Source organism: Ursus arctos, unplaced genomic scaffold (assembly GCF_023065955.2).
Source record: "Ursus arctos isolate Adak ecotype North America unplaced genomic scaffold, UrsArc2.0 scaffold_2, whole genome shotgun sequence".
Lineage (NCBI taxonomy): Eukaryota > Metazoa > Chordata > Mammalia > Carnivora > Ursidae > Ursus > Ursus arctos.
In genome coordinates this window covers 57,222,828-57,235,876 of record NW_026622874.1, presented here as the reverse complement: position 1 = coordinate 57,235,876, position 13,049 = coordinate 57,222,828, and the positions used below count along the sequence as shown (strand labels likewise).

The 13,049-nt window shown below is 51.0% G+C and overlaps 1 protein-coding gene across 2 annotated transcripts in view; it reads right to left on the bottom strand.

Moving 5' to 3' along the window:
- The window catches only part of RXRG (retinoid X receptor gamma), a 44,917-nt gene that overhangs the window by 27,044 nt on the left and 4,824 nt on the right, over positions 1 to 13,049 (bottom strand). For both annotated transcript variants that reach the window (XM_026517259.4, XM_026517260.4), the window contains exon 2: positions 493 to 740. In XM_026517259.4, the coding sequence (XP_026373044.1) occupies positions 493 to 740 (248 nt within the window). The remainder of the gene's footprint in view (positions 1 to 492; positions 741 to 13,049) is intronic.

The following is a 13,049-nucleotide window of genomic DNA, read 5'->3' as shown; positions in this document are numbered from 1 at the left end:
AGTCTCGCCCTCTATCTCAGAGACAATGGGCCATGTTCTAGATCTATCAATGCGCCATCCCTGCGCATTTCCGCTCTCAGCCATAAGCTCCCGCAGGGCGGAGACCGAGTTCTGATCGTTCCGATCGCGTCCGTCTCGCCCTCAGCTCGCGGTGGAGCAGCAGGCACGTCACTGACTTAATACCCCCGATTGTTGAACTGAGAGGAACAGAGGGGGTCTGTCCCCAGGATGACAAACAGCCCGAGAAGCACTGCGCTCACTGCCAGGGCCGAACCGCAGGGGTGGCCTCTGGGCCCCCGTGCCCTGGCCCACGAGGCGTGGTCAGTCCTCTGGGGCTGCCGGGCCGCGGACACACGTCATTTAGGCCCTGCAGGAGGCGCGTGCCGTCAGCGAGAACATGTGAAGCCCCTGCGGGTGCTGGCTCGGCCCCAGGAGCAGCCTGGGAGAACCTGCGAGGTGGCCAGGAAGCCGCGCGACAGGAAGGGCACCTACCTGGGAGCTGGGCGGGGCGACCAGATTGAGTCCTGGAGGCGCAGCCAGCGCTCCCGAGGGTGGGCCCATGGCAGACGTGATGACTCGGTATGGAGAACCCAGGGCATTGAGGGGGGGCCCCACCGCACTCAGGGTCCGGGGGGCACTCACTGGGGTGTCCGTGTAGCTGGGGTGGCTGTCCATTGGCTTCCCTGTGGACAAGGCTGCCGATGGGCTCATGGACGTGGAGCCGGAGTGGCCGGGGGAGCCTGTAAAGAGAAGAGCATAGATGAGGGGAGACTGGGGGGGGCACGGAGATGGCCTCTGTGAGGACAGAGGCCCCCCCGCTTGTGTCCTGCACCCCTCCCTTGGTGCTCACGCCCCACACCGAGCTGGCCGAGTAAAGGCAAGTGCAGAACAGACAGGGAGAGGGCGTGCCCTCGGACAGAACACGCACCGATGTTTCAGCTGTGTGCCGGCGCTGGGTCACGTCAACAGCCAGGGCCACGAGGGGCACAGCCCATGAGCCCCCGGGCCTAGGGGACTGTGGCCCGGGCCAGCCAGCCGGGGAGGGGAGTCGAGTCCAAACCCACATGTGCAGGTGAAGTGAGCAGCTGCCTGGGTTCCTTTCACTCGCAAGCAACGAACACTTCCTAAGACGCAGGTACGACTCCAGGTGCTGGGGCTTCGGAGCCCAAGAGAACACAGTTCCTGCTGTCAGGGGTCACGTTCCGCCATGACGAGAGGGAGAGTGCGGGCAGAGGCTGCTGTCCTACCCATGGCTGCCCATACCTGTTGCACCTTTGTGCCCATTAAGGTCTTTGCCCTGCCTGTCTCCACGGCGTGCGGTTTTATCAGCACTCAGGGAAGAAGACTCAGGGTGGCTGGGCCTGGCTTACTGGCCACAGACGGCCAGGAGGCAAGCACAGACAGGCCTGCCCAGGCCGTTCCTACCTCCAGACACAGGGAGCTGTGGTCACAAGTGTCCACAGAACGGGCTCTGGGCACATGATCGTCTGGTACCATTTCGCCCAGGTAAGCGGACTCCAAGTTCCCTCATGCTAAGCCGCAGCTCAAGACGACAGAGGAGGGTGCCCCACTGTCCCGTCAGGAGCCCAGCATGGAACATTCGCTCCAGAAGAGAGAAGCCATAACCCTCAGGAGCTGGGGCAGCAAAGCAGAGACTGGAAAAGCAACAGGGCAGCCCACCCTGAATCCCAGCGCTGCTTCCCCGCGTGGTTCCCTGTTCATTCCAGGAGCAGTTCCGTGCTGGGTGCTGTCCGAACCCTTGGGAGACCCCAGGGGTCACTAAGTGCGGCGCTAGGAGCAGGATACAGGGAGGGATGTGTTCCCACTGAATGCTGGGAGGGGCACAGCCCATCGGAAGTATAACTGTGGAGCTATTCTCTTTTTATTACTGAGATAATAATGGACACCCAACATTATATTAAGTTTTAAGTGTGCGACATACTGATTCACTATTTGTACATATTGCAAAACGATCACCACAAACAGGACCAGTTAACACCCGTCACCACGCAGTTAGAAATGTCTTTTCTTGCGATGAGAACTTTTAAGATCTACTCCCAGCAAACACAAGACAGTGTTATTAACTACAGTCACCATGCTGTAATTACATTCCCTGATTTACTTATTTACTTTATGACTAAGGTTTGTAACTTTTGACTCCCTTCACACATCTCTCCCACCCTGATCCCTGCCTCTGGCAACCCCCAATCTGTTCTCTGGATCTATGAGCTCAAGGTATTATTATTATTATTATTAGATTCCATGTAAGTGAGATCACTTATTTGTCTTTCCCGTCTGACTTAGTTCACTTAGCACAATCCCCGGGGCCCATCCACGTGGTCACAAATGACAAGATTTCATTCTTTCTTATGGCAGAATAGCATTCCATCTCAAAATATCTGTTATCCATCCACTGATGGACACTTAGCTGCTTGCACAGCATGGCTATTGTAAATAACACCACAGTGAACATGGGGGTGCAGATATTTTTTCGAGTTAGTATTTTCTCTATGCAACTACTCTTTTTTAAAAGATTTATTTATGGGGCGCCTAGGTGGTTCAGTCTATGAAGCAACTGCTTTCGGCTCAGGTCATGATCCGGGGGTCCTGGGATTAAGTCCCACATCAGGCTCCCTGCTCAGCGGGGAGTCTGCTTCTCCCTCTGCCCCTCCCCCCTCTCAGGCTCTCTCTCGCCCTCTCTCTCTCTCTCTTGCTCATTCTCTCTCTCTGAAGTAAACTTGAGAGAGAGAGAGCATAGCAAGGGGAGGGGCAGAGGGAGAGAGAGAATCTAAGCAGACTCCCTGCTGAGTGTGGAGCCCAACGTGGGGCTCGATCTCACGACCCTGAGATCATGACCTGAGCAAAATCAAGAGTCGGATGCTTAACCGACTCAGCCACCCAGGCAGCCCTCACTGTGCAACTACCGTTAAACATAAATATTCCACTGGAAAAATGTCAACCTGGAGTTTCTCTCGAGCTTTGCTAACGTGGTTAAGGTCTCGCTGTGGAGAGAACAGTCACTGCCACAGTCAAGGAAACTCTGACCCTCCATCACTCTACCCAGGGAGTTTTCATCTATCAGGGACAATTGTCTTATAAACAGATAAATTCCAATCACCTGTTCTAAGTAGCACAACTGAGGAGGAACCACATTCTGTGGGTCCACAGAGGCGTCCCCAAGGGGCTCAAATGAACAGCTTATCACATACCCTGAAGACCATTAGGCAAATTCTGTACATTAACTCATTTCATCCTGACAATAGCTGTGAGAATCATTTTAGCTTTTTACAGATGAGAAAACTTAGGCTCAGCCTCACCCCCATGCGACTCCCTGTTCCAGGATGATTTATGCTCCCCTCCATTTCTAGCAAGTTCACATTCATCCTTCAAGGTCTAACTCGAGTGTCTCCTCCTCCAGGAAGCCTTCCCTGGTGTTCCTGGTCTGGTTTGATGCCCTTGTTCCGTTTTCTAATAACACCCTGTGCTTACTCATATCTTAGCACTTATTATACTCTGTCACCATATTTATTTATTTATTTCCCTGTCTTTTCCATTAAACTGGGAGAGGGAGATAAGTGTCCATTTTTGCTTCCCCACCCCCTGCGGGTCCCTGGTGCTGCCCGGGTGTTCAGTGACAGGGCTTAGATTCCAACTGTCAATGTGAAGCCCACGCTCTCCCCTGTGTGTGCTGTCCTTGACAAGGATGATTTGGAGAGCCATCACCTCACAAAATACAAGATGACTCAATTATGAAGGGATCTCAAGCTGAAAGTTTATCTGAAGGAGAGAGAAAAGGGCAGCTTCCAGGAACTCGAGCCAGAAAAACCAAAAATCTCCCCAGATGGCCACTGATTGGAAAGAACAATTTTAGACTCTTCTGAGGCCCTGGAAGGCTGTGACATTTAAAGAGTCCAGTGTATATCTTGAGTCTGTTCCTAAGATAACATGTGACAGGTGAGCTGGGAGCCGTGCTCTCTCCGCTGGGACGGCAGCCGTCCTGCCCCCACGCCTGGCCACCTGAAGGAAATCGCTGTTCCCTTCGGGGTTCAGCTTTCCAGAAACAAACCCTGCTACTCTCCTTTTTATTCTGAGTTACGTGGATCTCCGAGAGCCCATATGCCTTTCACTTGCGTACCCCGACAGCAGGCCCAGAGCTGTGGGACAGACAGGGACGTCACTTCACACGTTCACCAACCCCCGAGTTCCCAAGGTGTGGAGCCTGTAACCCAGTGGTAAGGGACATCTGAGGTGGTATTTTAAGTGGCAAACTCTTAAAATAATATTAATAGTTCTGTAATTATTTTTACTGTTTCCTTCTATTTATAGTAAGTGACTGGGCTTCTATTTTTACATAAGATTACCTTTCTAAAAATAGCTATTTAAGTTTTCAAAAGAGAGTAGGGGCGCCTGGGTGGCTTAGTCAATTGAGCGTCTGACTCTTGGTTTCGGCTCAGGTCATGATCTCCGGGTCATGAGATCGAGCCCTGTGTTGGGTTCCATGCTAGGGGCATCTGCTTGAGATTCTCTCTCTCCCTCTGCCCCTCCCCCTGCTCACACTCTCACTCTCTCTCTAAAATAAATAAGTAAATAAATCTTAAAAAAAAAAAAAAGAGCAAAGTGACCTAGGACAAAGCCTAAGTACAAGGCTACTCCATATGCAGAACACATGGGAATAGTGTGTAAGGGGATGACACGGAGGAGAAACACTGACCTGCACAGAAACATAGGAACGTGGGCTTTGGGGAACTCACGAGTTGTTCCAAGAATAAAATAAGGTGATGTGAGGGTGACTGAAATGAAAAATACATTGTTTTTATTATTAATAATAATAATAATAATAATGAGGATAATCAGGCCATGCCCCGCCTGCTCAGGGAGGAGCACGGCATGGCTGAGACAGACTGAAGCCCCGTTAAAGCTTGGGTGGCAATGGCCTTAAAATGTGGTTTGCTTCTGCTGAGTCAGTGATCCAGAAGAGGTGGGCTACTTTATAACCACATTTTAAAAATAAGAAAATTCAAAAAGACAGATATATCTTACACGATTGCAGGTTGGTTCAGCGCCTCTCCCATGACCCACGGGTGCTTAGACATGAATGCTTTGCTTTTAGAAAAGGTGGGGAGCAGTGTTTCTAAGGACAGTCGTGTTTCTCAAAGGGAAATTAACCCGTCCCCACAGACAGCACGGCGTAGCTGTCCACGGCACTTCGATCGGCCTCCCTCCCTCTCTCCCCTCTCAAGCCACATGGGAGCCACAGCCAGGTTCAAAAGGCACCACTCGTTTTTCCAGAAAACCAATTTCTAGCCCAGATCCAAAGGGAAGGTTTCACTAATGCTTCCCTCTTGTCCCTTCGGCCCCATCCTCCCTGGCCCCCGCAGCCCAGCCGCCTTGCTCTCTCCCTGACCCTACACCCTCTAATCCTCTTTAGGCGGGCTGTGCCCGCTGCCAGACGCCCGGGAAACACACAACCCTCTACTCCGCGGAGCTGATTCTCTTTGCTCGGAAAACGATTTGTTTAAATAAAAACTAACTCATCTGATGGGAAAGGGCTAGTGGGCTTTCTCAGGAGCTTCTTCTCTTCTCTCCTGGCAACATACTTAAGGAAAGTCTTTCCTATTTCTGGGCCTCATTCCGCCCGGGGGTCTCCAAGACCCCTCGCACTGCGGCTCCATGAACACGGAGTAGGATACGGCCCAGCGGCACCTGAAAGCGGCAGCGTGGGTCGCAGTGTCTGGCACGGTCTGAGTCTGGACCACTTTCCGAGGGGCCCCTGTCATCGGCAACTGGGCCAGGGTAGACCTTCGGGCTCTTTGGGATTCCAAAGTGCAGTTTGCGAGGCTGAGTGTCACCAGCAACCACAGCTGCTCGGGAACCCGCAGCACTCACATGCCGCCGTGATTCCCAAAGCCTGCGTGTGCGTCGTGGCGCTGCGCGTCCCAGCGGAAGACGAGACGCCGAAGCCACGACGGCTTAGGTTGGATTCGAGGCTCCGCCTCCTTCCAGTCACATAAACTTGAGCGATCAACTTGACCTCTCTGAACGGCAGTTCCCCACCCAAAGCGGAGACACACACTCTTACCTCGGCAGTTCCCCACCCAAAGCGGAGACACACACTCTTACCTCGTGGGCTGCTTAGAGCGCCTGAGAGCATGGGCCCTGCGGTAGCAGGTGCACTAATGTACTATCCTGTAAATGCTGTGAGGGAGGAACTGCGTCTGGGTTGAACGCCATTGTGGAAGATCATGGACATCAAGGGCTAAGCCCAAGCCGGCCCGTGGTAAATGCGCTAAAAAGGATCATCATTGCCACACACTGGCACGGACAGCCAGTTGTTCATAATATTGAATTTTCTGAATCGACTGGTAGACCACTCCACCCTTCCCCTAGGATCGCCCAGATCTCCCCATAATCCAGCCTGGCACAAAGAGGTCCTCCATGTGACTTCCAGTCTGACGGTCTGCTGTCCTACTGGTTGTCACATACTTTTAATTTCTATCCCTCGCTGTTAACGATTCCCATTATGGTACCCAGCACTGAGCCTGGAACATAGCAGATTGCTCAGAAAGATGCTTGACAGTGGGACAGGAGCAATGATGGGATCATTTTTTGTTAATTAATGTGTATAATTATAGAGTTCTCAGTAGAAATTACTCACATCAGAGATCTCTGTCCCTGGTGTTTACCAAAACGAAAATCTCTGAGTAACGAATTGCATGTGTGTGTGTGTGTGTGTGTGTGTGTGTGGAGGGGGGGCCTTGTTGAGAAAGAGAAGCCAGGGTACTCAGAACTCCAGAATTCTTACCAAAGTGAGGAAGTTGCCTAGCAACCTCGTCCTCAGCCAATGAAAGGAAAATGTCAAGCATGAGTCTTTCTGACTGGCCAGACAAGGGAGCAAATGGCTTGGTGTTTCCACCCCTTTGCTGCTGGGCCAGGGTATTTGCTGGCCCGCTACCACGCCTCTCCTGCAGAGTGGAAACTTGTAATGGATCTTGATACTGGCTAACACGCACCCGCAGGGAAGGGGACAGAGGTAAAGACGTGCTATTCCTGAGTTGGGAGCAGCACACGGCCCAGTCCCATTCAACTCTCTCCCACTGGGGCACAACTGCACACCCAAGCCTGTCTCCTTATCTCCAGTGGGGGGACGTGGTGCATGAGCCCCAGAATCATAGAGTAGTCGGACACCTGGCTTGTTCTTCCTTAAAAAAAAAAAAAAAAAGATTTATTTTTTATTATTTATTATTTGAGAGAGACAGCATGGGGGGAGGGGCAGAGGCAGAGGGAGAGAATTTCCAGCGGACTCCCTGCTGAGCACGGAGCCCTATCCCAGGACCCTGAGATCATGACCTGAGCCAAAATCAAGAGTTGGTCACTTAACCAACTGAGCCACCCAGGCGCCCCTGGCTTGTTCTTCCTAGTCTAAGGCAAACTTAGTCACCCATCCTTTCCCCCTCCTTGGCTGCTTGGCTCAGAACACACAGGCAAGCCGCAGAGCGAGGTAGGCAGAGGAAGGCACTTTAACTGACACTAATCGTCACCTCCTTCGATGACTGACAACAACAACAAAAAAAGATAACATTTATTGGGCAATTGCCATGAGGCAGACATGGTTCTCAACACTTTACATATATTGACATATTTCATACCTAAAAGCCCCGTTAAGGTTGGTACACTTATCTCTACTGTACAAATGCAGAAGCTGGGGGATGGAGAAATTAAATACATTGCCCAAGGGAGCATGACTAGTAAATTACACAAGTGGCGTCTGAATGGAGGGAGGCAGGCAGCGGATCTGGGTTTTAACCCGAGCCTCACCAAGAGCTACACTGCTCTTTGACCCCTCCCAGCAGCTGCCCAGGATAGCTCGCCCTGCCTTCCTCAATCCAACCTGCAGCCTCCCTCTGGACTTTGACCTGGGCACTTTCCTTGTTTTTGTTTTTGTTTTTAAAGATTTTGTTTTTTTAAGTAACCTCTGCACCCAGCGTAGGACTCGAACTCACAACCCCAAGATCAGGAGTCCCACACTCTAGGGCCTGAGCCAGCCAGATGCCCCTGACCCTGGCACTTTCTGACTAGGACACTCCCCATCCTGACTCTGGCCCCTCCCAGTTCCAAGCTGGCTGGGGCTCCATTCACCGGAGTCCTAGCTCAGCCTGACCTTTCCCTCTCCCTTCTCTGGCAGAAGGGGCACTCGGATACCAGGGGTCTGCTAGTCCACGTTTCTTGTATTTGAGTCACGATCGGCATGTTCAAAAGCACCTGCACAGAAGCCTCAGCGCTCCACGGCTCCCTGCCGTGGACAGCAGGGTGTCCCACAGGCACCGAGCTCCATGGTCGAACAGGTGCCAACCCCGGGGTGGATGGCGCCGAACTCCCGGGGAGCGAGGAGCAGAAGTAGAAGCCACCTTTTTTGATAAGACTTCTCTGCTCCCAAAGCGTTTTCTGGCATTCTCAATGGGGAGAATAAAGGAACGTGACAGAAGTGGAGAGTGTGGGAGAAGGGGCTCAGCGCCCACGGCCCCTCGGCAGCAAGGGAGTTCACAAAGATTAGCAGCTGACCGGGGGCTTGCAGCTGGCCAGCCTTTCAGAGCCTCACAGGGCAGCTCTCCGGCTTCCTGCAGGCCCCCCCAAGGAGGGCTCGGGGCTGTTCAGGGTGGGGGATGGGGTTGCTACTCCCGGTGCTTGGGGGAGGGGGAGAGCACAGTGGCATCCCTTCTTCCTTCCCCCTCCCCGCCCCTCCCTGCTCCCATCCCCCCAGCCCCTTCCACCCCACTTCCCCTAAAATCTGCAATGATGGAGGTAGTGAAAAGCAGGCAAAGATTGATAATCAGCCTCATTATTACCAGCATTATATGTAATTATAGCAAAACCTTACTCATTTCGATCAATTGAGAGAAAAAATCAGTCTAAATTCGTGACAAGTTGGCAGATTACTTTTAAATTACAATTTTATTACTTCTAAGTAACACACGTGAAGAGTTTGTATTCCGAGTACCACAAGCTAATGGTTATTAAGTGGAGATTTTATAAAATCTGCTTTAAAAGACTCTTTTGTAATTAACACCCCGTTAATATGCTAATGATGCTCCTACTAGGCTTTTTAAATTGCTTCAAAACAGATGTAACTTAAATAGGGCAACACTTCTACAATCTTATTTGCTTGACAAACCCTTTTTCGGTCTTTTTTTTTTTTTTTTTTTTTTTTTTGTGAAGGAGCAAATACAAACTAGTTCATACCATGACCAATTTAATCACCTTTTCAAATCACTTAGGTCATAAATTAATAAGGCCATATTGCTTGGGGTTAGAAACCGGACTTTCAGGACTTGAAGAATTACCTCGTTTTAGAGAAAAGAAAATAATCCCAGAGAGTATGCATGCCTTGCTGAAGGCTACGCGGTCAGGACAAAAACGCTGGGTCTTCTGGCTCCCAGGTTCAAGGTCATTCCACGGTCTACACGCTGTCTCACACTCACAAAACTCTTCATAACGCTATGGTATTTATTTCCATTTCAGTTATTGGTTCAATCAGTCAAAAGATATTTGTTGAGTGGCTACTATGTGCCAGACCCCAGGCTAGGCACTACGGACAGAGCGGTCCCACCTGCCAGTGCCTCATTCCTGGAAGCTTCAAACTGACTCAGAAATTATCCCCATCAGATCAATTTAGAAAAACAGGTTCAGAATGATAAAGTGACCTTTTTAAGCACTTGCTGTGAACTATTATAGACCTAGAATCTGAGTTGAGTCTAGCACAATTTCTGGTAACCTTTCGGCACGCAATTAATGGCATTCTGCTCGCATACCATCTTTCCTACCCAGGACCAAATTAATGGTACAGGTGGATGTCATGCTGTGTCTAACTCATAAGAGGTACGCCAGGATCCTCGAGCAGGGGCTCCTCCAACAAGGAACGCGGTCTGTCCCTTCAAGCCAGCTCCGTATACTGGCAGACCATGTACCCGTTGGTCCACCAACACAATGCCGATGAGTGCTTCAGGCATTGGCTGAGGGTGCCCCCAACTCACCCCTTGTTCCTAAAGTCCTTGAACATCCATTTTGTCCACAGCCAGCTCTTGAACCCATGACCTCGATCTCTTTTTCTATCTCTCTAGACTTCTTGTCCAGATATGCTCTCCCTGACCTCTAAACATGGACAGTCTTCTGAAGACTGCAATCATCTTAATACAGAGAACAACATCCCCAGTGCAATGTTAGCATGAGGTAATGCACACAGGATCCTTTGTTCTCGGGTTCTAAATACCTAGATTCCTAGGACCCATTTACTTAACCCCAGTCCCGAGAAACATTTCTAGAAATAACTCATCTTCAAATGTTATGCAGATGCAGACTGCAGAGCTTATAACGAGTCTATCACTCCTTCAGGACAGGGGATGGGTCCTAGGTCTCCTGCACAACTCGTGCACAAGCCAGATACTTAGCCGAGGTGTGCTGAACAACCGACTGGCATTCCCAGAACGGTCTAGAATATTCTCTCCCTGCTGATGATCTCTAACCTTTGCTCTGCTCCCTTCATCGCTGGAGCTGAGGAATCACAGGGACCATGAGCCCCCAGCTCTCCAAGAGATGCTTCCCCATGACAATAGTGACCAGCAAAGGAGTCGAAGGAGATGCTGAGTCACAGCCTTGAAAACCGGCCTAGAAGAAACATCCCAACACATGTGTTAAGCACTTTCTTGGCCGCTCCTCTGACTTCTTGTAAATGCTTTCTGAATTAAAGATCACAAGCTTTTCCATTTTTTAAGTTCAGATGTTGGATCCTGAAATCCCATCAGGAATTTGAGCTTGATTTCGAACCTAGAAACTTCCTGTCCCGCTCCCCCTTTCTCCATCACAGTATTTAATAAAGGCAGCAGGGGGCTCCAGGTTGTTCAGTGACTCATCAAAGTTCCTGCCCCCCGCCGCCCCACCCCGGGGAGCCAGGGTCTCCTGAAGATTGGAGGGGTTGGAGGTCCCAGGTCCCAGCTCTCTTTCTGCCAGATCTCAGGAGTGCCTGCTCTAGAATGATGTGTTAAAACAGAACTTCCTGTAATAGGCCCAGAATCCCCGGCTCACTCTGCTTTGTCAGCACCTCCTGGTGTGCCGTCTGATGCTTTAAGAACAGTCATACCTCCCCTAAGAAAAATCTAGGCACAAAGTTCTAGCTGAATTTAGAACTATAGTCTCCAAATTTTCTGAAATGGGAAAGGAGATCTTTGACCGTGTGTTTACAATGGTGCAGGATTGATTTTATTTAATCCCTACCCTGGAGAAGGTTAACACTGACCCTGTGTGGTGTGTAGTACTGAGTTATTTTACCATAGGTTGGGGAGAGGGCTCTCTGAGGCCTCCCCGCCCCCCTCAATCTTTCCCTCCTGCCACCCCAGGTGGCCCCTCAGGGGGCATCGGGGGAACCCAGTCTGAAGACCACAAGCCGTTGCAGGTCCTGGGTGAGCCATACCTGCTTCCCCACATGTCCTCACCTGTAACGAAGGGGTCACCCCCATGACCCGCAGCCCCTCAGTCTAGTGCCAAACACTCAGCTCTGTGCCAGGGAAGCTGGGGAAGAGGCTGTTCAGAGCTAGGGACAGGAACCACAGCAAACTGGAGAACACCTAGAAACTTCTCCAGAATGACCCCCTAGGGGTCCGCAAACATACACGGCGGGGGGGGGGGGAGGCATGGGGGGACACGCAGCGCGTCCCTGGGCCTTAGTTTCTGCTACTTTCGTTACGGCTTCTCTCACCCCATGATAGGATTCGGACTCGAGCAGTTGCAATGGGAAACCCTAGAACCAGCAAAGACTCCAAGGTTTACTCTCTGGTTCTTCAGAGGAGAAGTTTGCCAATTCCCACCCTAGAACGTAAAATCGGGCTCTGTGTATTAAACTAAAGTGGGGTCCATCTGGAGAATTTTTTTATTTTTGTTTTCTCAGTACCTTCACGGGCCCGGTGCCCTGCCCCACCCCCAGTCCCTCTATTCATTTGCTGCGATTACACATGTCCAAAAAATGCAGTATGATCCCTAAGAAAGTGGTGACGAGCCCGGAGACTATGTTAGCTGTTGTTCTTACACGTAATTCAGCCACTTGTGGCAGATCTGGGACTCCACCCCCTGCACCCCCCCCCCCCCTCTACTCTACCCCCCAGCCCGAGGCAGGGGCAGCAAAGGGCTTCGACACAGCCGCCCTGGCAGCCGCCTGGATTTGGATCCTGGGTCTGCTCTCTACCAGCTGGGTGCTTTTGCGCAGGTTACTGACCCTCCCCGTGGCTCTACGTTCCCATCCGTAAAATGGGGATCGTGACAATCGTAGCGCCTGCCTTCCTTCCTTCCAGCGGCCCTTGAGAATATTAAATGAGATGGGGCTTGCAATGCCCGTGGAAGAGGGTGTGGCACACAGTAGGTGCCTAATACCCAGGAGCTACTATTTTCACTCTTTCATGACGATGGCTGAGCCAGAACTCGGATCAACCCCAGGAGAGCCACCCAAAGCCAGGCATTCTAGAAAATAAACGTTTACATTCCCTGGGCCTCTGGGTCTTCCACTTTCAAATAAGAGAAAATCGCAGCTTCCTCTGGGAGCCCCTGGCATCCCAGGCACCCAAGTCTGGTGGCGACGTTCTCTGCAGACACAGAAGCAACATAATGAGGGGAAGGAAGAGGTGGGGAATTTAGATTAGTCTTTGCACAATTTCTTCCCCCAGTTCCTATTCAGCTCCCTGTCTCCTGGTAAGATTGTAAATGTTTCAGAAAATAGTTTACACTAAATATGTTCCTTCCTAAATCTCATAAACAGTTACTCCTTCCTACATAAACCCTAACCACTTACGTCCATGGTAGGTCCCAATTAGCCACCCACACATTTGCGGAGGGGAAAATATGTTCTGGCGCACGCATCTGTGTACACAAACACACAGACACACAGACACACACAGACACACACACAGACACACACACAGACACACACACAGACACACATAGACACACAGGCATACACAGACACACATAGACATACATAGATACACACAGACACACATAGACACACAGGC